Source organism: Vicugna pacos, chromosome 17 (assembly GCF_048564905.1).
Source record: "Vicugna pacos chromosome 17, VicPac4, whole genome shotgun sequence".
NCBI lineage: Eukaryota > Metazoa > Chordata > Mammalia > Artiodactyla > Camelidae > Vicugna > Vicugna pacos.
Genome location: NC_133003.1, coordinates 15,275,450 through 15,297,112, shown reverse-complemented (window position 1 = coordinate 15,297,112; position 21,663 = coordinate 15,275,450). Strand labels below are relative to the sequence as shown.

At 45.1% G+C, this 21,663-nt stretch overlaps 1 protein-coding gene and 1 long non-coding RNA gene across 24 annotated transcripts in view; one reads left to right on the top strand and one right to left on the bottom strand.

Moving 5' to 3' along the window:
- LOC107033228 (uncharacterized) overlaps positions 1–16,832 on the top strand; it is a 121,459-nt gene extending 104,627 nt beyond the window's left edge. For 19 of the 21 annotated variants that reach the window (XR_012060552.1, XR_012060551.1, XR_012060550.1 and 16 more), the window contains 2 exons: positions 12,962–13,074; positions 14,764–16,832. This is a non-coding gene — a long non-coding RNA (uncharacterized lncRNA). The remainder of the gene's footprint in view (positions 1–12,961; positions 13,075–14,763) is intronic. The other 2 variants (XR_012060561.1, XR_012060546.1) reach the window with 2 other exon arrangements.
- Positions 6,229–21,663, bottom strand: part of MYRIP (myosin VIIA and Rab interacting protein) — a 153,755-nt gene continuing 138,320 nt past the window's right edge. For 2 of the 3 annotated variants that reach the window (XM_072941046.1, XM_072941047.1), the window contains 6 exons: positions 20,965–21,159; positions 16,826–16,987; positions 13,814–13,918; positions 13,641–13,701; positions 12,116–12,234; positions 6,229–8,388 (listed from right to left, as the gene is read on the bottom strand). In XM_072941046.1, the coding sequence (XP_072797147.1) occupies positions 8,356–8,388; positions 12,116–12,234; positions 13,641–13,701; positions 13,814–13,918; positions 16,826–16,987; positions 20,965–21,159 (675 nt within the window). In that variant the 3' untranslated portion in view covers positions 6,229–8,355. The remainder of the gene's footprint in view (positions 8,389–12,115; positions 12,235–13,640; positions 13,702–13,813; positions 13,919–16,825; positions 16,988–20,964; positions 21,160–21,663) is intronic. The other variant, XM_072941048.1, reaches the window with a different exon arrangement.

The following is a 21,663-nucleotide window of genomic DNA, read 5'->3' as shown; positions in this document are numbered from 1 at the left end:
CTGCGGTCCAGAATTATACACAGTTACAGCGCAGCTCTTTCCAGCCACATTTAGATCTGTCTTTTTAGCATTAGCCAAGATGCCCATTTCCCCTGCAATCAAAGACATAGTGGAGGCCAGGAGAGCAGAATCCTATCTGAGTCAAGAAGGAGTGAATAACTCCTTTGTCATCAGACAGTTGAAGGATCGATGGGCACCAAGCTGACATCTGGCCAAGTGGCATCAGCAGAGCTGTTGTACCACAGACAGTCAGCATTTCAACAGCCTGGGGTCACTAGGAAGAATTGCTGCTGGACACAGAAAAGACAATAACAGAGTCATTTAAAGACAAAGAAGAACCTCGGCTCTGCCAGAGTGATGACAGCAGCCCATTCATCGCCAGGGTGGTTCTACAAAGACCCGAATTACAAACAGGTTGGAAACGCTGATTCATAGAGTCTGTTTTTGGTGGTAGAGCATTCTTGACACATGGTCTGCATTTATCAGATACCATAAAGAATACTTGTCCAGCCTTTCCCTTTTAAAGACTGGCCTTCCTCAAAGATGAAAAATCTTTTACTTATTTCCCAGTGGGATTGTTATGACATGAATGAAACAGTAGGGGAGAATAAATCAGAAAGGACAGGCTTGAAAGTGCAAATTATTGTCATTACCAGGAAGCAGGAAAGGGCAGGTTGAAGATAGAAGTGCGATAGAAAACACTTACCACCACCACTGCCTGCAAATAGCCCTTTCATCTTCAATTAAGTAATTACCACATTGCGCAGGGAACGAGGACAGCAATTACATGCCTTTTCATCCTGTCACCTCATCACCTAGCGCCTCATGGTTGGGGCAAATCCTGGCCTTGGGCCAGCATTGCTCCTTGTCATTTGATACGCGCAGTACATAGAAAAGGCAGCTCTCCCAGCCTGAGGCCACCAGGCCCCCAGCCCTGTGTCTCCTCCAGCCTCCCTGAGCAAGTACAAAGCTGCAAACTTGGCAAACTTGGTGGCGGGTGCTGTCTGGAAGGTGCCAAAGGTGTACTCCCAGGATGGCTCTGGTTACAGCAGGGGAAAGACTCTCCTGGACTCACGGAAGATCTTGAGAGTTGACGTGTGTGAGGGATGTCTGGTACACTTTTCCTGGGCAGGTGTACTTCACAGAGGTTCTCAGGTTGCTGGGCTTGCAAACTGCTGCCCCTGCCTGCCTGCCTGGCGTTGGGCACTGTGATACGAAGGAAGGCGGAGCTGGATAGAGGAGGAGGCCGTTCCCTGGTCCACCTGGCTTCCAAGCATGGCTCACTCAGCCCTACTAGCAGAGATAGAACTTTGTCCACTTCAAAAGCCACAAGGAAATGATTGGAAATCCCCACTCCTCAAGGCTGCCCACTGGGTTGTTTCTGGGCAACAGTAACCTGCTGTCTTCCAGAACTTCAGTTAAGATAGTTGGAGAGTGGGTAGACATTCCCTCCCTGGACTGGGGAGGAAACAGCAAGAGCGACAGAGAGCTTTTCTCCAAAGAGATGGAGCAACACTCATCCTAGGGCCCAACCAGTAGATTGGGGCTCTCTGGATTACCTCCCCACCTCTGGCCTTCTTTCAGCTCCTCCTGAAGTCCTGTGCTACTCAAAGTGTGGCCAGCAGCATCGTCGTCATCTGGCAGCTTGTTAGAAATGCTGCATCGTGGGCTCCACCAGGCCTGCTGACTCAGAATTTGCACATTAAAGTTTGAGAAGCGCTGCTTTCAGCCTTTCATCTTTATCAAACATGATAACTTTGATAGAAAACATACTTTTCTATATTTGAGGACTTGATCCTACCAAACTGGATTTTTTGGAATAACCTCTTTGAAGTTTCCAGTGTTTGAAGTGGATAATAGAGGTTTCCAGCTCCTTGAAAGCGCTTTTAAAATGCAACTCCATTTACCTGCACTTTGTCATAATTATAACTCAGTTGCAGAGACAGAAGGCTCATGCGACCAACTGTTCCATAAAATGCAAATTGTGTATGGGAAATACTTCTCCTGGGAGAAAACAGAGTGGCTGCCGTTCGAGAAGTTATTTTTAAAAGGATGCGCCAAATGTCTCCTGTACTTTAAAGTTTCATCAAACATTTCAGTGAACAGAGGACTCTTTGTGAAAGATCGGCACATACACAACACACACACACACACACACAGATGCTTCCAAAAACGTAACAAGTTTCATATATAAATTGTGAAATGTCAAAAACAAGTAGCTCAGTAGTGGTTTATATAGACCTTATATTGGCATGTGGTTTCACTTTCAATATTTGCTCATCTTCATCACTAACACAAGGATTAATCTAAGGTGATAAAACTAACTTTTCATGTAGTCTTACCAGTTAGCTCTTACTGTGTAATAAACCACCCCCTAACTCAGCGGTTTAAAAGAGCGATGTTTTATTTTATTTAATTTTATATTTTTGGTTGGGGCAAGGAAAAGTGACTTTATTTGGAAAGCTGGCAGACCAAGAAGATGGCAGACTAATGTCCTGGAGAACCGTCTTCCCCAAGTCAGAATTCAGGCTCCTTTTATACTAAAAAGGGGAGGATGGTTGCTTGGTTGTTGCAAGCTTCTTGGTGTAGGAATTCTTTGTTCTTGGAATCTTTTGTTTTTGCAGCTGTCCACATGGGTCAGATCATGGTGGCCGAGATTTGTGATGAATTTTGTCTTTTGAAGACAGCGATATTCTGTCGAAGTTCAGCAGGTGTTCTGAGTGAATGAGTGGGTCCATGGATGTCTCTCTTGGTGTATTCATGGGAGAGGGTGAACTAAGATCATCCTCCTACCCTGCCGTCTTGACCATTCCCCTCTTATTCTTGCTCCTGTGTCTACAGGTTGGCTGGGGTGGCTTTGATGATCTGGGCTAAGCTCAGCTCAGCTTGGCTGCAAGGTTGGGTTGGGATCTTTTCCTTGGACCAGTGGGCTGCCTGTGTCATGTTCTCATAGTGATTGGCAAATATAAGTGGACAAACCTTACTCCATAAACATATTTCAAGACCATTGTATAGCTCTTTTTCTAGTATCTCATTAGCCAAAGCAAGCTATGTGGCTAAGTCCAAAGCAAGGGTTGGAGAATGCTGTGGTCTGGATGTTTGTGTCTCCTCAAAATTCATATGTTGAAATCTAACCTGTAAGGTGATGATGTCAGTAGGTAAGGTGTTTGGGGGGTGACTAGGTAGGAGGGCGCTGCCCCCCTGATTGAGATTAGTGCAGTCCCTCGCCATGTGAGGCAAGGCAGCGAGACAGTGAGAAGCTGGCAGTCTGCAGCAGCTTTCACCACAGCCCGACCATGCTGGCACCCTGGCCTTGGACTTCCAGCCTCCAGAACTGTGAGAAATACATTTTTGTTGTTTATAAGCTGCCCAATCTTTGGTGTTATACTGTAGTGGCCAGAAGACAGAGAATTATGCTCACCAACCGTGAGGCAAATCACATGGCCACGCCCAGCCTCAGGGGGTGAGTTAGTGTGGTCCTCCCAGAGTTAAGGGGTTAAGAGAGGGAATATTTGCAGAACAATAATCTCTTCTACTATGAGTAGAAAAATCGAGGCACAGCATTTTACGAAATAAATCATGGTGTTGATTTTTGAATGATTTTCTTATTTCTAAGAGAAAAAGGAGGAAACCAGCACTGAGTACCTGTAGTCACCAAGCATGCTGCTGAGAGTTTTCTCGTGTTATTTCATTGAACCCTTTCACTACAACACAGGGAGATATTTGTAGCCCCATTTTACAGGTGAGGTGATAGGCCACAGAGCTGGGGTTTGGGAAGTCTGTAAGTGGAGCCTGGTTTTTTTATGGCAGGCTTCAAATGCTGTGAATATTGGGTCACTTTTTTTTTGTCATAGCAAATGAAGCACTTATTTCTTAGAGGAAAATACTGTCTTTATCTGTTCCTATTTACCCTAGAAGCAAGAAGAGCTGTAAGTGGTCTGTGAGTGCAGCTGCCTGTCACTCTCTCTTTTTTTTTCAATTAAACTATAGTCAGTTTACAATGTTGTGTCAATTTCTGGTGTACATATGCATACATGTATTTGTTTTCATATTCTTTTTCTTTATTGGTTACTATAAGATATTGAATATAGTACAAGGTATTGAATACAGTGGGACCTCATTGTTTATCTGTTTTATATATAGTAGTTAGTATCTGCAAATCTCAAACTCCCAATTTATCCTTTCCCACCCCTTTTACCCCGTTAGGTTTTCTATGTCTGTGAGTCTGTTTGTGTTCTTTAAATTAAGTTCATTTGTGTCCATTTTTTTTTAAGATTCCACATATGAGCGATATCATATGGCATTTTTCTTTACCTTTCTGACTAACTTCACTTAGAATGATGGTCTCTAGGTCCATCCATGTTGCTGCAAATGGCATTTTATTTTTATGGCTGAATAGTATTCCACTATATATAGAGACACACCCCCCCCCCCACATACATTTTCTTTATCCAGTCATCTGTTGATGGACATTTAGGTTGTTTCCATGTCTTGGCTATTGTAAATTTGAACATTGGGGTGCATGTGTCTTTCTGAATTATATTTTTCTCCAGGTATATGCCCAGGGGTAGGATTGCTGGATCATATGGTAAGCTTATTTTTAGTTTTTTAAGGAATCTCCATACTGTCTTCCATAGTGGCTGCACCAATCTACATTCCCACCAGTAGTGTAGGAGGGCTCCCTTTTCTCCTCACCCTCTCCAGCATTTATCGTTTGTGGGCTTTTTAATGATGGCCATTCTGACTGGTGTGAGGTGATACCTCATTGTAGTTTTGATTTGCATTTCTCTAACAATTAGTGATGTTGAGCATCTCTTCATGTGCTTGTTGTCCATCTGTCTTCTTTGGAGAGATGTCTGTTTAGGTCTTCCACCCACTTTTTGATTGGGTTGCCTTTTTTTTTTTTGATACTAAGAGGTCTGAGCTGTTTGTGTATTTTGGAAATTAGTCCCTTGTTGGTCACATCATTTGCAAATTATTTTCTCCCATTCTGTAGGTTTTTCCTTTTGTTGATGGTATCAATTTCAGTACTGGTAGTGAGAGACACTCTGCCAAAGTTTAGTAGGTATTATGTGCGATGTAATTCTTGGTGTATTTGTGAGAGGGGGCAAACTGTGGGTCCCTCTACTCTGCCATCTTGGCACCTCCCCCCTGCCTATCACTCTTGATACTTGAATTGTTGACTCAAACCAATCCTGAATACTCAGACTGTTGATGCATATTGGCTGCTCAGTACAAGTTTTTGGGGCTTCTGGGTTAGGGAGGGTGAATTCTCAGGTAACTGGACTGTGGCTGGAACCTCTTTGCCATCTTCCGTGCCTTGCTATTCTTACGCGGGGAGGGGGTGGTCAGGAATTCTGGCCCAGAAATGCTGCCAGGAGGGAATCTCAGATGGGTCTCCTGGTGTTCTCCCCCCACCCCCACATGAAGTGCCCTGCCGACCTAAATGCTAGCTTGTTTGTTACGAATGTTTAGCACACGTTACCATGCCAGGCACATTACCAGTAGCGTAGAGAAACGTAGACAGAGGACTGGGGATGATCGGATTCATCCCACGAATCATTTGCAGGTGACTGTGATGCCTGCTCAAGTGTGAGTCCTACTGTGCTAGCCCACCGGGTGGAGAAGGCTCTTGGCTTCCATTCATATTTTATTCCCTCATTCATTTCAGGGTAGTAGGGGGTTCTGTTCCTATTTGGGGATGGCAGGGGCCAGCCTCTGGGCAGGCCAGCCTCAAGGAGCCACAACAGCCTCTGAGCCTGTGGAGGACTCTGGGAGAGTTGGCTCAGCTCACACACAGGCTGGCAGGGGCTTCTCCCCTGATGACCAGGCTCCAGGGTCTAACCCAGGACATTTTGAGTTGGAGAACTCTTTGCTGTGGGTGCTGTCCTGTGCACTGTAGGATGTTTAACAGCATCCCTGGACACTATCCACTATATACACGTTCTGTTCCCACCAAGTGTGACAACCAGAAATGTCCTCTGAGGCACAAAGTCACACTGACCCCCCACCCCTGCTTTGAGAACTGCTGGTCTTACCTGAGTGACCACTGTTCTCAGGAGGATGAGCAATGGAGAGGTGAGTGGTGTACCTGGAAGGAACACGGGGCACAGGGTAGCAGTGGCTTTGACCCTTTGACACTTGGCCCCTCTGATGACCAGCCATTGACTTCTTTCCCCTCTTCACGCCCAGTTTTCCCGAACCAAAGAAATCACACACCCACACACGTTATTTTCATAAATGACTTTTACTTCTGCATCATTTCTCTTGACAGTAGTTCTTTGCAATGTGTGTATAACATGAAGGCAAGCGTACTTTCAGAAGTCATCAAAGAGATGGTCCTATTGGCTTCATTTTCTTAAACCATTAAAATATTTTCATTTATAAAAATTAATCTAAATATAAATATTCACACTGAAGATCAAAATCACTTGATGACAAAATAATTCTTCTGGAACTATAACATATGCTTATGGGTTTTAATAGTAAATTAAATCTTTGCACTTATTTGGCACAAGGAAACTTTTATAAAAATTCAAATGCCATAGAGCAGGCTGCTGCTGCTTTTTGTTTTTGTTTTTTTGCAAGGCTTACACAGTACACGTTTTTGTCAAAGAAAACTGAATATTTTAACACTGTAACACAACAATAGGTGCTTTTCATGCCTCTTAAAGAAACGCTCTATTTGGAACTCAGATCTTTTTTGCTGTGTTTTTAAATTTTGTATTTGTTTGCTTTTAATCACACCAACAGAACAAAAAGCCGAAGACTGACTTTATTTCAAAGGAGTTGTTTCTGCTGGATAACACATCACAGCATCAGCAAGGAGTACTACTGGAAGAGAGGTAGACCCCCACCAGCACTGGATCACAACACACGTTTCAGCAGCAAGTCAGGTCCTGAAATGTGCACGGCAGCAAAGGAACGTAGGAGTTGAAAACGACACAGAGGGAGGCTTTCGTCAGGCTTTTGTATCATACTTAGCTGCAAGGTCTGACTTTGGCAAATTAGTAACTCTGGCCCTCAGTTTCCAAATCTGAAAAATGGGGACACCTACTGAATAGGGTTGCTCTAAGGATTGAAGTGAGAAGAATGTCGCCTCCTTCAGAGGCCACTTAGTGTAAACATCAGCCATGCTCTTCCCTTGCCTCCCATCTTTTGCCGCCTTCCTCAGATTGAGAATATATCAGGAACAAAGGAAAAAAGGTTGCCAACGCTCAACTGAGTGAAATTCCAGTTCCATTTGCTTTTATAAACACACTCTAAATAGTCATGCATTTGGAGTCACACGTGTGGAATTGGTGTCAACTGTTGCATCCTTTGAATTCAGTTTGTCCTTGCCTTTTTCAGACCTGTAAGTTTTCTAAGGCTATTCCTTAACCTTTCTTGTCTTTATGGTCATCTTAATTACTTTTTGCTGAGTATTTATTCGGAAATAAATTCTGGAGGATGGTATTTTCTCATGTGGTTGTATTGTGCAATAATCCAGTTACCTAAACCTCATTTAGATGCAGCCACTGCTAAGCTGCATCATGTTGATAATGGACAGTGCCCTAAAGTTAAACCAGCAGGGGCTTTCTCAAGCCCCTCTCCCCATCAGAGCCAGGAAACACCCAGCAAGTCCAGGGAAGGACCCTGAAATCTCGGTGAGATGTTATTTCTCATAGACCTGGGCCTGGCATGGGCGAGCCAGGGCTTTCTGTCCTGTGGCTGGTGATAGCAAAGCAACGGGAGGAACCGGTGAGGCGGTGGGCTAGGAGCCAGCAGGAAGGAGGTGGCTGGGGGAGACCTTGACACCTGAGCGCTCCCCACGTTAGACCCTCCCTGGTGCTCACTACAGGGGCATTGCACTTTTCTCCTTAGCATTTGTAGGACAAAGATGCTTGTGAGAGGTTAATAAGAACTGATGAGTTAAATTTTAATACTCATCTCCCTTCCCTCAGCTATCTCCTAACCCCAACAATATTTTAGGGGACAAACTGTTGACATTGTAGTTCTAGGTGAATCAAAGGGATAAAAGAAAAAAAGATCTTAAAGACAACACACAGTAGCCAAGCGAACAGGGAAGAGATGCATCTTTTGAATGTGGAGCTCTGCTGTTGGAAGCCAGCGTCTTGGTTTTCTGTCTTGGATTCCCCTGGGAGCCTAAGGCAGAGAGTAGGCAAGACCTTGATGCTGAAGTCTGGGACTGCTTTCTGGTTGAGGTATCAGGACAGCCCTGTGCAGGGGTGCACTGTGGCCTCCCCAGGCCCTCTCCTCAGGTGGAAATCCATACAGTATTCGATGGCTGTTGGGTCAAGGCACTGTCGTGTACGGCCGGAGGCAGTGGGTCACTGGCAGTGGAGTTCCATGGTGCTAATACATCACAGCAGACTCCAGGGTGGGCTCCTGAGGCGAGACAGTGAGCAAACACAATCAGCCACTTGGTGAAAGTGAGGAGAGGCAATTAGCAACCATTTCTACTGCTTTTGTAGGTCACAGAGGGAATTCGTGCCACGGACCAGTGAAATATTTCCCGGTATTTAGAAAGTGATGCATTTCTTACATATACTTCCTAATGCATCTGAGATTCATTTTGGTATATGGAATAAGGCAAACTGATACCCTTCTCTCTGCGTCCCCTTGGCTAACTTCCCAAGCTTAGTTTTGTTTTTGTTTTTGTTTTTTTAAAATAATCTATACCTTCCCTACTGGTTCCTAATGCTTAAAAAATCATATAACACATTTTCACATGTGCCTGGATCTATTTCTGAGCATTCTGTTCTGTTTCATTAACCAGCAGTTTCTTTACAGCTTTTAATGGTTTTAAAATCTGACAAGAAAATCACTTTACTTTTGCAAAATACTTTTGTCTATTCTTTCTGATTCATTCTTGTATAAACTTTAGTTCCAGGAAAATCCCAGTGAGAATTTTATGAGAATTGGATTAAACTATAAATTAATTTGGGGAGAAATGAACTGCTGGTGGGGTTTATCAATCAGTACCTCAGTATTAAATGTATCGTCACGTTTGTGTGAAATTTACCTGGTGATTTATTATTTAATGTCCTGCTGCATTTAATTTGCTAATATTTTATTGAGCATGACTCATCTCTCTGAAGGAGTACTGTTTGGTGTGTGGTTTGTATATGGCTGTGTGTGTCTGTGTGTATAAGTGGGTGTGGGGATGTGTAGACACTTACCAGCCATGCTATGAATCTTTTAGTTTTCAACTTTTTTTAATGCTCTGGGATATTTTACATCACATGGGAATGAACTGTTCCTTAAACATTTATCAGCAAAATCATTTGACCAGAGATACCTATTTTCTGAAGTTTTAATAAATTTAAAATTTTTATTTCAGTTTTTACTAATACTCTGATTTTATTAGCATTGATTCTGATTTTATTAGCATTAAGACTTAAAGATTTATCAGCATAGGTTTACATCACATTGTATATTTAAATTAAAAATGTACATCTCAGACTTTCTCATTTTTTATTTATTGATTTTCTTCTTCAGCTGGCTTACACACATTTTTCTATTTTTCCAAAGAAGAAGCTCCTGGATTTATGGTTATTTCTGTAGTTTTCTGGTTTTAACTGATTGATTTATGCATTTATCTTTGTCTAGTTCATTTGTTTTGCTTCTTTAATAATGAAGAAAATATTTAATACTGTGAATTTGACTCTGTATAGCTCTCTATATATCCCATTTGTGTTGATATATGTAACTTTTCCTTTTGTAAATGCTCTGTAGATTAGCTTTTCTCAAACTTTAGTTCAGGTTTCTTGGAAATGTGCATGGGACGTGCACATTTGTATGTGTACGTGTGTATTTGTGTATGTGGGTGCACACATGTTTTATAACTTCCAGGTGGAGTTTCTGATTATTTCAACTTTTCTAATTTTCGACATTTGCCATGTCTAATATGGTAGTCACTAGCCACACGTGGCTGTTTATTACATCTAGATTAATTAGAAATAAATAAAATTTAAGTCATTTCCTCCAAGGCAGTACCACATTTCAAGAGCTCAGTAGCCACCTGTGGCTAATGGCTCCCCTACTGGGCACTGCAGATATAGAACATTTCCATCATTTCACAAGGTTCTATTGGACATACTGAGTGCTGTTTGAGAATTTTGGCTTTAGGGGTCACAGAGGGTGGTTCTATACTACCTACTTTTGGGGAACCTATTGAGGTTTTCTTTGTAGCTGGTATAAAATCAATTTTTATATATGGTCCATTGATACTTGGAAAGAAAGTGAAGTCTCTGTTAAGTATAAAGTAGATACATTTCTTAATTAAAGCTTAATAATTAGACTATTCAAATTATCTAATTTATATTTATTTGGGGGTTCTGGGCTTTCAAGGGCTGATGAGGGAATTTTAAAGTCATCGGCCATGGCACAGTAAATTGTGTTGCTCTGTTGTTTGCCAGTTCGGGAAAGGCTCATGGTTGACTGACTTTATCAACATCTAAAGCTTCCTCCCTGTTTCCTCTTGAGTGCTTCTTGCCTTGAATTCTACTTTGTTGGAAAGTAGTATTCCTGCCCTTTCTACTTTGTTAGCATTTGCTTACCAAATATTGTCTGTTCTTTAATTTTTTAACTCTCTGCATTATTTAAAATTAATTTATTAAAAAAGTCACTTACTGAGGTGAAATTCACAAAACATAAAATTAACCATTTGAAAAATGAACAGTTCATTGGCATTTAGTACATTGACAATGTTGCACAACCACCACTTCTTTCAAGTTTCAAAACATACCATCAGTGAAGTAAAATGTCTTCCCCATTAAGCATTGTTTCGTATCCCCTGTCCCCATGGCCCCTGGCAACCATTGATCTATCCTTCTGTTCTGTCTCTATGGAAGGTAATTTTGTGTGTGTGTGTGTGTGTGTGTATTTTTTTATTGAAGTATAGTCAGTTTACAATGTTGTGTCAATTTCTGGTGTACAGCACAGTACTTCAGTCATACAGGAAATACATATATTCGTTTTCATATTCTTTTTCACCATAAGTTACTATAAGATATTGAATATAGTTCCCTGTGCTATACAGTAGAACCTCGTTGCTTATATATTAAACATATATGTATTAGTATCTACAAATCTTGAACTCCCAATTTATCCCTCCCCCAACCCCCCCTTAACCGTAAGTTTTTTTTCTGTGTCTGTGAGTCTGTTTCTGTTTTATAAAGGTAATTTATTTTTAACTCTCTCATTTATAAAAGATCCCTTCCCTGGCCCTAGTGGCCTGCCCTGTTAGTATGATAATGCGTCTTTTTAGCTCTTTTAAGTAATGGCCAGGAGCCAGGTAATTGGACTTGGAAAGGTCAGGGGTAATGGCTGGCCAGTGAGGCAAAGGGAGTGGCAGCACTGTTACCATACGGTGCCCAAGAGATGTGGTAATTTGTAATCCAAAAGGGCACGCCCACCATTATGCCATTACCTGGTGCTTCTGTGCTCATGACACAGGGACGTCGAGGGGGAGGAATGGGAAGGGAGTGACAAATGATGCGTAAAAGACAACAGATTAGATTTCCCCTTGCTTTAGTCTTGCCACCTAGCCATCGTCTGCCCTCAGCTCACCTGGTATCACCAAGGCCATTCGTCTGGATCACCACCTCCCATAGAAGCAGCATCAAGCATTTGCCAAAATTCTGAAGCATTTGTTGGTGTGAGGGTAGTAACCCATCAGCCCTGTCTATGTGATTTCAGGTTTAAGCAAATTACCTACTTTGTCCCTTCCTTTGTCACATTTATGAGCAGCTGCTGGCTTTTTTTTCAGGAACACAAGTAATTAAATGAATGGCTAACAAGAAATTTAAGGAAGAGTGAATATGGGCCAAAAGCAGAATAAAAACTCTTACATCTCAACTATTACATTCCTGTGTATGAATTTTTATTTCTCTAGTATCCAACCTGGTTCCTACAAGGAGCTGGAGATAGAGCTGAGGGGCTGTATACACTTATCCAAGCGGCTAGGTGTATAATGCAGCCCCCCCCCGCCCACCTAACCGACAGACCGACCAGGAGACCATGCAGGAAGGATGCTTCTTCGAGCTCTGACTGCAGAAAGGAGGTGCCATCAACAGTGAAAGTAACTGGCATTAAGACAGAGGGGACTTACCATCAAATCCTTGGTGGCACTTTTCCTTTCTTTAGTCCTGTTCGTCGAGGAGTCTTGGAGAATGAAGTTGCGATTAAATGTTTTAATGGTGGTCACTGAAGATGCTTCCATTTTTTCAGCTAAAAAAAAAAAAAACCACATAGGAATAAGTATTGTCTAGAAGCTGGACCAGTTAAGGAAGAAAGCCCAGGGGTCCAGATGACCCAGACTTCTGTTCCAGACGTGGCATCTCATTCTGGTCCTTGGGTCTGACTGTGGAATCTTTTTGCTTTGTGTTTATTTTTATGGTGGACCAAATAAATCAAGACATCCTTAGTGGCTTTCTGGGAAAAGCTAGCTTGGAGATGATCCAACACAGTCCACAAGTTCTTATTTGCAATTCTGAAACATAAAAGGCTCTAAAAACTGCACATCTTTGTAACTTTGGAGTCAAAATTGCCTGATGGCAAAACTTGACTTAAACAGACAGGCAGCCATTTAAAGTCCTTGTTCCTCCCACTGAGCATGAATTCTCAGACTTTGCTGCAAGGATGTGAATGTGTTTATCAGACGCTGGCCCAGACACCATGGTGAGGGGGCTGTTAGGAAGTACACAGTTCAGGTACCATATTACCTTTCTAAGGTAACCAGAAAATTCTGAAACACATGTTGACCCCAAGGGTTTCAAATAAGGGATCGTGGATCTATAATATATCTTAACTGTATAATAATATATACAGTATATTATACAATTAGATATGTAAATACATGGAATATAAAGTAGGCATTCAATAAATGTTGAACAACGAATGGTGGAACCAGGACTCAAATACACATCCTCTGACTTTCTCCTCTTCTGATTTGTAGGTCTAAATTTCTAGTTCAGCAGCATCATTCTGTGGCTTCTGAATCCAAGGAAATCACTGAAAACGTCCAGCAGATGAAGGTGATGTGACTGGCACTGCTGGAATCCCTTCCAGGTGGGGGTCTATGTTAGACGCTTTCGGTGCCCTGCCCACATCTCCCTGACAGTCCCCATTCCGGTATCCTGCAGGCATTGTACGGCAGGCACCACCACTCTCTCGGCCCATGAATGGGGTGGGCCAGAAGTAGCAGGGAGTTAACGTCCCCACCAGAAGTAAGCTTCAAGCAAAGATGAGAGTTGAAATACCTCATGTTCCTACTCTGAGTAGGAGACTCTGAGGTGCGGTTAATACTGCCTCCCAAAAATCTCTAGCAGGTTTTAGCCTCATTTGCCCAAAGAAGCAAACTACCGATGAAGGGACATTGTATTGGCTTAATTTCCTTCCCTGAATCATTTCTCTCTTCCCTTATCAGTGTTTCCTGGAATTACCTCCCAAATCACATCCTTATCCCCAAAACTGCTTCATGGTGGGGAGGTCCAAGTCAAGACAGACTCTTCACAAGGGCGATTCTGGGTGAGAACACCCTATTAGATCTGGTCCTCAAACGCAGATCTCAGTGACTCCTAGTGAATGAGTCAGGCTTCATTCCTTGGTGGCCGTGTGGTTTGATTTAAGCATACCTTTCACTGGTGGAGCAGGCAGCTTCCTCCTCTGCTGCCTTGATGTGTCTATGGTTTGTACCTACAAACAGAACACAGGAATCGGTACACCTTGGCGAAGCCAGAGATACTTTATCTTCTACATTTTCCGGGTCTTGCAAAATTTCAACAGAGAGAGTGAGAGACAAACTCACCTGGTTCCTTTGCTTCTGCTCTCGTTTCCTTGTGAGGCGCCCACAGGGTGCTATGTTTAACCCTGCAATGGTCAGGGCTGAAATCCGGCTCTCGATGTCAGAAATCTTAATGCAACAGAAAGACAGAATCAGTCGGGAGAAAGCCCAGAAGGGGAAAATCTTTGTTAAAAGTGTTATGAATCTATAAAGAACAAATCTGCTTTGATGTATGCCATTCACTCATTCATTCATTCAACTTCTACCAAGCACGTCTCTATCCAGTACTGTGGTGAGAAAATAAAACACAGGCCTTTCTTTGTAAGTTTAATTTTCCAGTTAGCTCTAGAGCAGGTCACCTTTGCCAGAGGATCCCTAGGGATAAACGGAAGCCCAGGACATGATGGGAACCCTGGTCCAGGGTCATCTGGCTCAGCACAGGGGTGGGGAGGTCAGGAGAGGCTTCCACGGGAGGCAGCATGTGTGGTGAGCTTTGAAAGGCAAGTACAATTTGGATGTCCTGCTTCCTTTTTCCATGACTCCTTGAATCTAAAACCACAGCGCCAGGTCTTAGGAGGGAGGCCCAGCGGCCCCTGGTTCAAGTCCATCGCCTCTATTAAGAGGCCAGGTGGCCTCGAGAAACTCCCTCCTCTCTCTGGGTACCACTTTCCCTGTCTATAACATTGGAAGGTGAGAAGGAGCTCAGATTTTTTCCAGCAGGGGATGGATAAAGAAATATAACCATATACCTCTGAGGTGGACACAGAGATGGAGGGATAAGGGGGATGTAGAGAACAAGAGCCCACTCAGAACCCTGGTCCATCCCCGTCCCGAGGGGTGAAGACGACATGGTCCTGGCTCCTAGAAAGGGCGTTACTATGTGCCGTGAGCACGCTGAGTGCTTTGAGGACGTGAACTCGTTCACGCTTCACTCATAATCCTGTGACACAGGTACCATTCTCTTGGTTTTGCAGACAAGGAAGCTGGTGCAGAGGGACGTGACCTATCCCACATCTCACAGGAGAGCCTGGAACGAGCTCATGCTCTGGCCCGGCATGGGGGACACCTGGGGAACCAGCAGGAACTGGCAGAGTCCAGGGAGGAGGCTGGGATCACAGCCGTCCTGCTGAGATGGCACAGCCCGAGTGCTGCTGGGGCATCGAACGGGAAACCTGTAAGCGGGCCCAGCTGCCAAGGTGTGTGCCCCCCACCCCGAGGTCTCCATTGCCTCCCCTGTCCCTAAGCTGTTTGTGCTGAGCAAGACAAATTCTGATTCCGCGGTCATTTACCTAGGGCTTCTTTGGACAAAGGCCACCGGGAAAGGTGCTGTAGGAAGTATAGCGAGAAGATGTGAAAGATCAGTAAACACAGTAGATGCTTCCCCTATCCGGGAGGAGTGGCCATCTGACTTGGATGATGAGGGGGCAGGTAAAAGCCAAGCCAGTGGCAGCTGGGGAAAGAATCCCAGTCATGCGCTGCTGCGGCAGCCAGCCCCTGGGAGGGGCCCCGTGTGGCCCCGGCCCCCAGGCGCCTTTCTGTTCTGATTCCTCCAGTTTCACAGTGAGAACTGCGTTCCTTTGGTTTATAGACCAATAAGCAGCACAAGCCTCCGAGAAAGCCCGCAGGCTACACTGTCATCAGCTGTTCGCATTTCTTCCTGGAAGCAGTCCTGATGGAGGGCTTTGCTCAGACGGCCCTGGAGCCAGGTCAGTTGGGAGAGCAAGCGGCTGACCTCCTGATTTGCTGACTGCCAGGTTCTGGAATAAGAAGGGGTTAATTTCCCCAGTTTTAGTCCATAGGGCAAAGGATGGAGAAAGAGGAAAGGAAGATACTGAGGGCTGCTTTGCCTGCATTTTCTCTCTCTCTCTCTAATTGTATTCCATTAATTCCTAAGACTGCATATCCAGGAACCCTTACACTTGCTAGAAGGGAATGACCAATTCAGCTCCAAATTTCCTGGGAGCTAAAGTGAAAAGATCAGTGTAGGACTCTCTGTCCACAAGATAAAGACCAGAAGAATAGCTTTCCCTGATACTAAGAGTTAAGAGAGACCTTCCGCAGGAGTGTCCACAGAGAGGACCTGCCAGGGCACAGCGGATGGCGTCCGCACCCCTCCCCGTGGGTCATCCTGCAGCCTCCTTCAGTGCCGGTCAGTCCTGTCCCAAAGGTCAGCTCCAAGGTGAAAGCGTCCCTAGAATCTGACCTAATGGAAGCACACCTCGGTGGGGACCTTCCTGTCATCCTGCAGGACACCTGTCACATCTTCTGTGAGAGTCCGCTTTGGACAAGACAGCAGGGAGTCTAAGGCTTTGTTCTTTGGCAGCAACTGCAGGACAAGGAGGGTCTCCACGCTCATAACATTTCCCACGCTGGGAAGATCATCACAGAGCTGATGGCAGGCTGGCAACCCCCAGGCGAAGTAGGAGCTCTTACACCAGTGGACAGGCGCCTGGGCAGGACCTGCACATTTCTCAGGAAACCACCCAGCACAGACTGGTGAAGAATGGTGGTGGCGTCAGGAAGACTTGGGTTAAAATCCTGGCTTCATCCGTTTCTAGCTATCTGACTTTGGTTTAAACATTCTGAGCCTCAGTTTCCCCAGATATAAGCAGGGAAGAATAACAGTAGTCACCTCATGAGGTTGCTGAAAGGATGAAATACAGTCATGAGGTTAAGCACAACTGCTGTCTTCAGGGAGCTTTCAGTGCATAGTGGGGAAAGCTGGCATTAAATAAGTAAACAGTGTGATAAAGGTTAGGGGATGGGGTCTTGTGTCAGAGAATTTGTCAAAGAGGAAAAGAAAATGGCACAGGTTTTAAAGATGTGTATTCCCAAGGCTGTAATGTGGGGAGAAGAGAGCTGCACTTTAAGAAAGGATTTGGTGGAATCCACCTGGAAGGACCATGTCCATGCAGGTCTGCTGGAGATGGCAGGATCTGATGGATACAAAGGCTTTGAAATGATTCCTGTGCAAGATGGGGCACCCTCTCCTTTTGCCAGGTGGCCCCCCATCTGGGCAGAGAGGAGCGTTCGTACCTGGATCTCAGCGTGGTGGACTTGGGCTGCCGCCGTGGCCACTTGGTCCTCCAGATCTGCCAGTTCAGTCTCATCAGTGCCACTGTGGATGCAGCGGGCGGCATCCTCTAGCTCACTCAGCTGGCCTTCCAGTCCGTACACGGTGCCTGCCGCCAGGTACACCTGTAGAGGAGGCACGGATGTACCTTTGAGCTCACATCTGTGGTCCCAGGACCAGTGGGGCCCTTTCAGGGGAGGGAGAGAGCACTGGGCTCAACTTCTCGGGGAAGAGACGGGGAATCCCCGTTCACAGACATTCTTCACACTGAAGTGGTAGCCTGATGTCTTGCCACTCCCCTCACTGTCAACCACACCTCTTCCCCCAACCTTTCGTGCAAGAAAACAAGTTGTAAGTTTTAAAAATACGATAAAATAGTACAAAAAGACATGACATCAGCTATATAAATTGTGAATTTGTCCAGCGACTGTAACAACAATATGAAGACAGAAGAAATAAAGAGAAAAACTCATGATGTCGTTTTTCCAGTAAAAATTTCTAGTTGGCATTTGGTAATTGAGAACAAGTCAGAAACCATGAAAGAGGTGAAATTAATTTAAAATAATGACAAATTTTGAGTGAATTATTTCTGATTAACTAATGTCAGCTTGCTTGAATCTGGTTAAGGGAATGAAATGAACCTGAAATTTGTAGTAGGAAAATATTAATTTTCTTAGAAAATAGTGTGGTTTTGAGAAACATAAAATCTTCATGGTTAATTAAAACTTTTTTTTAAATTTAAGTATAGTAAATTTACAGTGTTGTGTTAACTTCCAGGACTTTTTTTGAGAGCTATTGAAGATTAAAGAGAAAATAAGATAAAAGAAGTAATCTAAGGGAAAATTAAAAATAAAATTATTTTGGCTTGTGAGTTTATAAGGTGATTCTCATAAAAGTGGGCAAAGTAAAATCATTGGAACAGTTCAGGCTAAGGAGTGCCAGCCAGGGTGAATGAAACAAACACTCCTTCAGCCTAATTAATTATGTGGTGAAATAAGACAGCACAAAGAACCAGATGTGTCTAAAGGAAATAATTAAAGTGAGGCTCATGAGGTTTAATCAATGCATGTAAAGCTCTAAGGAGGAGGAGGAGCTTGGGGTTAACGTTCATATAGATCAGGCTCGCAGAGAACAGAACACGGATCTAAGGCTCCCTTGCTGGCCAGGATGGGTTTGGCCAGTAGTGGGAAGCACCAGCAGGAGATCCAAGGTAGCAGGAGAGAGAAGTTAGAGCCTTTCTTCCTCTACTCTCCCCTTCCTGGGCGCCATGGTGGCAGCTCCCACTAGGGGGCGCTCTTCCTTGCCCTGGTTCTCCCTGAGCTGCACTGCCTGGGGGTGGTGACCCCTTCCTCCTACTGCTACTCTTGGGACTACAGCGTCCCTTAACCTGGCCCACACCTCAGTTAACACTCCCTGAAATCCTCTTCCAGCCAGACCCCTACAGGTGGAGAAGAACCCTGTGCTTCACAGCTCTCAGCAAGAGCTTCAAATACAAGAGACCCGACATAACAGTCGTGGGGACTGAGCCCCCACTGCTTGTGCGGGGGAGGCTGGGACTGTTGGTCCGGGCTTCCTCCAGCCTGTAGGGGAGACAGGGCTGATGTCACTGCCAGGCAGCTGGTGACAGTGTCAAAGCTAAGAGACTAAGAAAATTCTAAAATCCTCATGTCCTACTCTAACTAAGAGGATTAACAAGGCAGTTTATGAAAACCAGAGACACACGAATGTCACATTTTTTTGTTTTATCTTACGTAGCTCGGAAGCCTTCTTAAAGGTGAACATTGTCTTGCAAATGTTCTCTTATCTCAGACGCCTGGTCTGCGAAAGGAAGCCAGCGTTCAGAAGGGGAGACTAAGCGTTGCTGCATCCATTTCTGCCAGCGCCCGGGCTCCTCAGCACAAAGGAGAGGCAGCGGAGCACAGAGGAGCGCTCTTTAGCACACAGACAAAAGCCACGGTTTAATTAAATCAGCTGCACCCAGAGGCCAGTTTAAGATTCAGCCCTGCCCTTCTGCCCCTCAACTGAATTCCAACCTGCCCATGGTTCTGTGATCTGGTGAGCTGGAGGGATAAAGAAAAGAGTCACTCCTTCTGTGACTCAGAGACCCACAGAATTCAAAGGAGCATAGATGGAGTCTCTTCTGAGGGAAAATTTGAAAAGCTGGCTGGGGGCAGGGAAGGAGGTGGAAGTAGGCAGTTAACTCTTTGGGAACAGGAGAGGCATCTTGATAGAGGAGCTGGACAGGGAGCAATAAGTTGCACTCCCCAGCCCTCCAGCACACATCCCTGCTGGGGTTTCTGACATCCTGAATCAGTGGCGAAGTGGATGTGTTTTGAACTCAAAGCGTTAATGAACTCCCAAAAGGAACATGATGTACCACAGAAAGATCTTACAAAATAAAAACTCCAAGAAGGCCATTGTATTTTTCAACATATTCCTTAGAGGGAAAAAAAAAATGCATGCTGTCTTTGCTTTAAATGTGTCATGGGGACTGACTGTTGTTATTTAAATCTGGATTCTTTCATCCATTGTAAGTTTTTTTGATACCATACTTTGTAAAAAAAAATGCGTTTTTTTCCTGGTGAACCTTACCTTTCTTTATTTTAATCTTTTTGATTCTGTGTGTGCAGGATTAGGGCCATTTTAGGACTATCAGCACCCGAAAGAACTGTGTTATTTAAAGACTTGACTCATCTGATGTAATCACACATCAGCTAACTGTTCCTTGGGCACCTCTGTGTCAGGCTCTGGGCCGAGGGCTAGGGCCGTAGACAGGACAGGCGGCAGGTCCCAGTCTGTAGGGATTTATATATGTGGTTCCTGGTCTGGGCATGACTGTGCCCGTCTCCCCTCCTCTACCCTCTAACATCTGACAATGTCTGGAGACATTTTTGATCGTCACAGTAGGAGGATGCTGCAGCTGGGGGTAGAATCCAGGGATGCCACTAACATCCTACAGTGTACAGGACAGTCGCTGCCACAAAGAACTGTCTAACCCAGAATGTCAAGGGTGCTGATCTAATGGGAGATGCGTGCACAGAAGGGCAACAAAGTGAGGTGAGAGGTCAGGTAGACATATGCTTAAGAGAGTCTGCAACCTTCAAAGGGAAAGTAATGGTTTTTTTTTCAGCCTTGACTCATTTTGATTTGTTGTTTCAAATTCTGGGGAAAAAAAAATCTCTCTGATAACATTTCCTGATTTTTGAGAACACCATTATTAACAGCATCTCCAAATCACGGTTGCTTCTGCTGGGTCTGGAAAGATGGAATCAACTGACCGGGTCTGGTACCAGGACTAGGCCAACTGGAGAAGGTGGCTACGGCCCGGGTGGTGACATCCACACTTCTCCGTGTCACCCCTGGTTCCCAGTGTTGGAAAATTCTCATTGGACCGTTCCTAAGGTCTCAACAATAACTGTAGATATTTATGTGTAAGAATCTGTTACATTCTTTTTCTCACCAGTTGGAAGGGTAGAAAAATCCACTAGGAGCAGACCTGTCTGTGCATCAGGGCAGACCAGACCCGCTGTAGTGACCTCAGTTCTGTTGGCAACCACTCTTATTGTCTGTAGCATCACTGGCCGCGACCTACCTCGATCCCCACGGGTCCCTTACATGATCTCTGCACGCCTCCCTCCCTGCTCCCAGGCTGCAGTGCGCTTTCGTTTCCAGCAGCTCAGATCTATGCCGAAGCTGCCTCTGGGCTACCGTAGACACTGCCCGCATGCAGAGACTGAGCGGCCTGCTGGCTGTAGGAAAGGCCAGTTCCTTTGCCTCAGGTCACGGCAGCTGTGAGATGCAGTGTGCACCCCAGAGCTGCCTGCTGGACTGGGCTGAAGCTGCTCTGAGACCGTAACTTTGCTTGGCCTCTTCCCTCTCCCCACTCCCTTATCAGCCTCCCCGTGGGAGCACTTCCCTAATAAATCACCTGCACGCAAACCCTCGTCTCAGGGTCTGCTTCTGGGGAAGCCAGCCTAAGGCCCCTGAGAGCATGTGTGCCGTGCTGTAGTGTGTGTCCTCACCCTCTCTGTGACGAGTTACAGCGTCGTCAGCTGCTTCACATGTGTGCTTCCCTAGACCCGGCACATCCCCACTGTCTTACGTTTTCTTCCAGGGAAGTCAGCTGCGCATCCAGTCTCGCTTGGTCTGTCCCAAGAGGAAACGCCCCCTTCTCTCTGTTGGGAGGGACAGGCGGGCACTCCCAGGGCTCTGCAGACTCCGCTATCAGCTCCTCCGTGGCGTTGATGACCTTCAGGACTTCTGTGGAGATGTTGCAGAGAGAAACAGCAGAATACTTCTGTTTGGTCCAATAACAGAGGGGAACAGAAGACAAGAACAGCACATTAACAGTGACACGGAAATGCTACGTCATCACGGTGCTCACCGTGAGATCGATCCTGTTGTAACACACACAGACGTCGATGTGCTGACGGAGTGAGGCACTGAAAAGATCTATGCGGTCTCAGTGAGCTTAGAGGAGGCCCGGTGTGGCTCGGCTTAGCTTCTGTGACTCACTAAATTATTTCAGGTTCTTAGGGAGGGAGGAGAGCTCACGTGGAGCTCCTAGGTCCTCTGCCCGCTGCCGGTGGTTTCATGGTCATCGTATCGTTTTCTGGATGATACTGTCCTTCAGAGCTTCAGTCACAGACTCTGTCCGACTACACTCATGCTGTGGCCCAGCGGGTAGTGCTGTGGGCTGGGAGTTAGGAGGCCTGGGCTCTAGATCTGCCTCCAGCTTCATCTAGCTGTGGGACTTTGGCCAAGCGCCTTCCCGTTTCTGGAACTCAGTTTTGTCATCTGT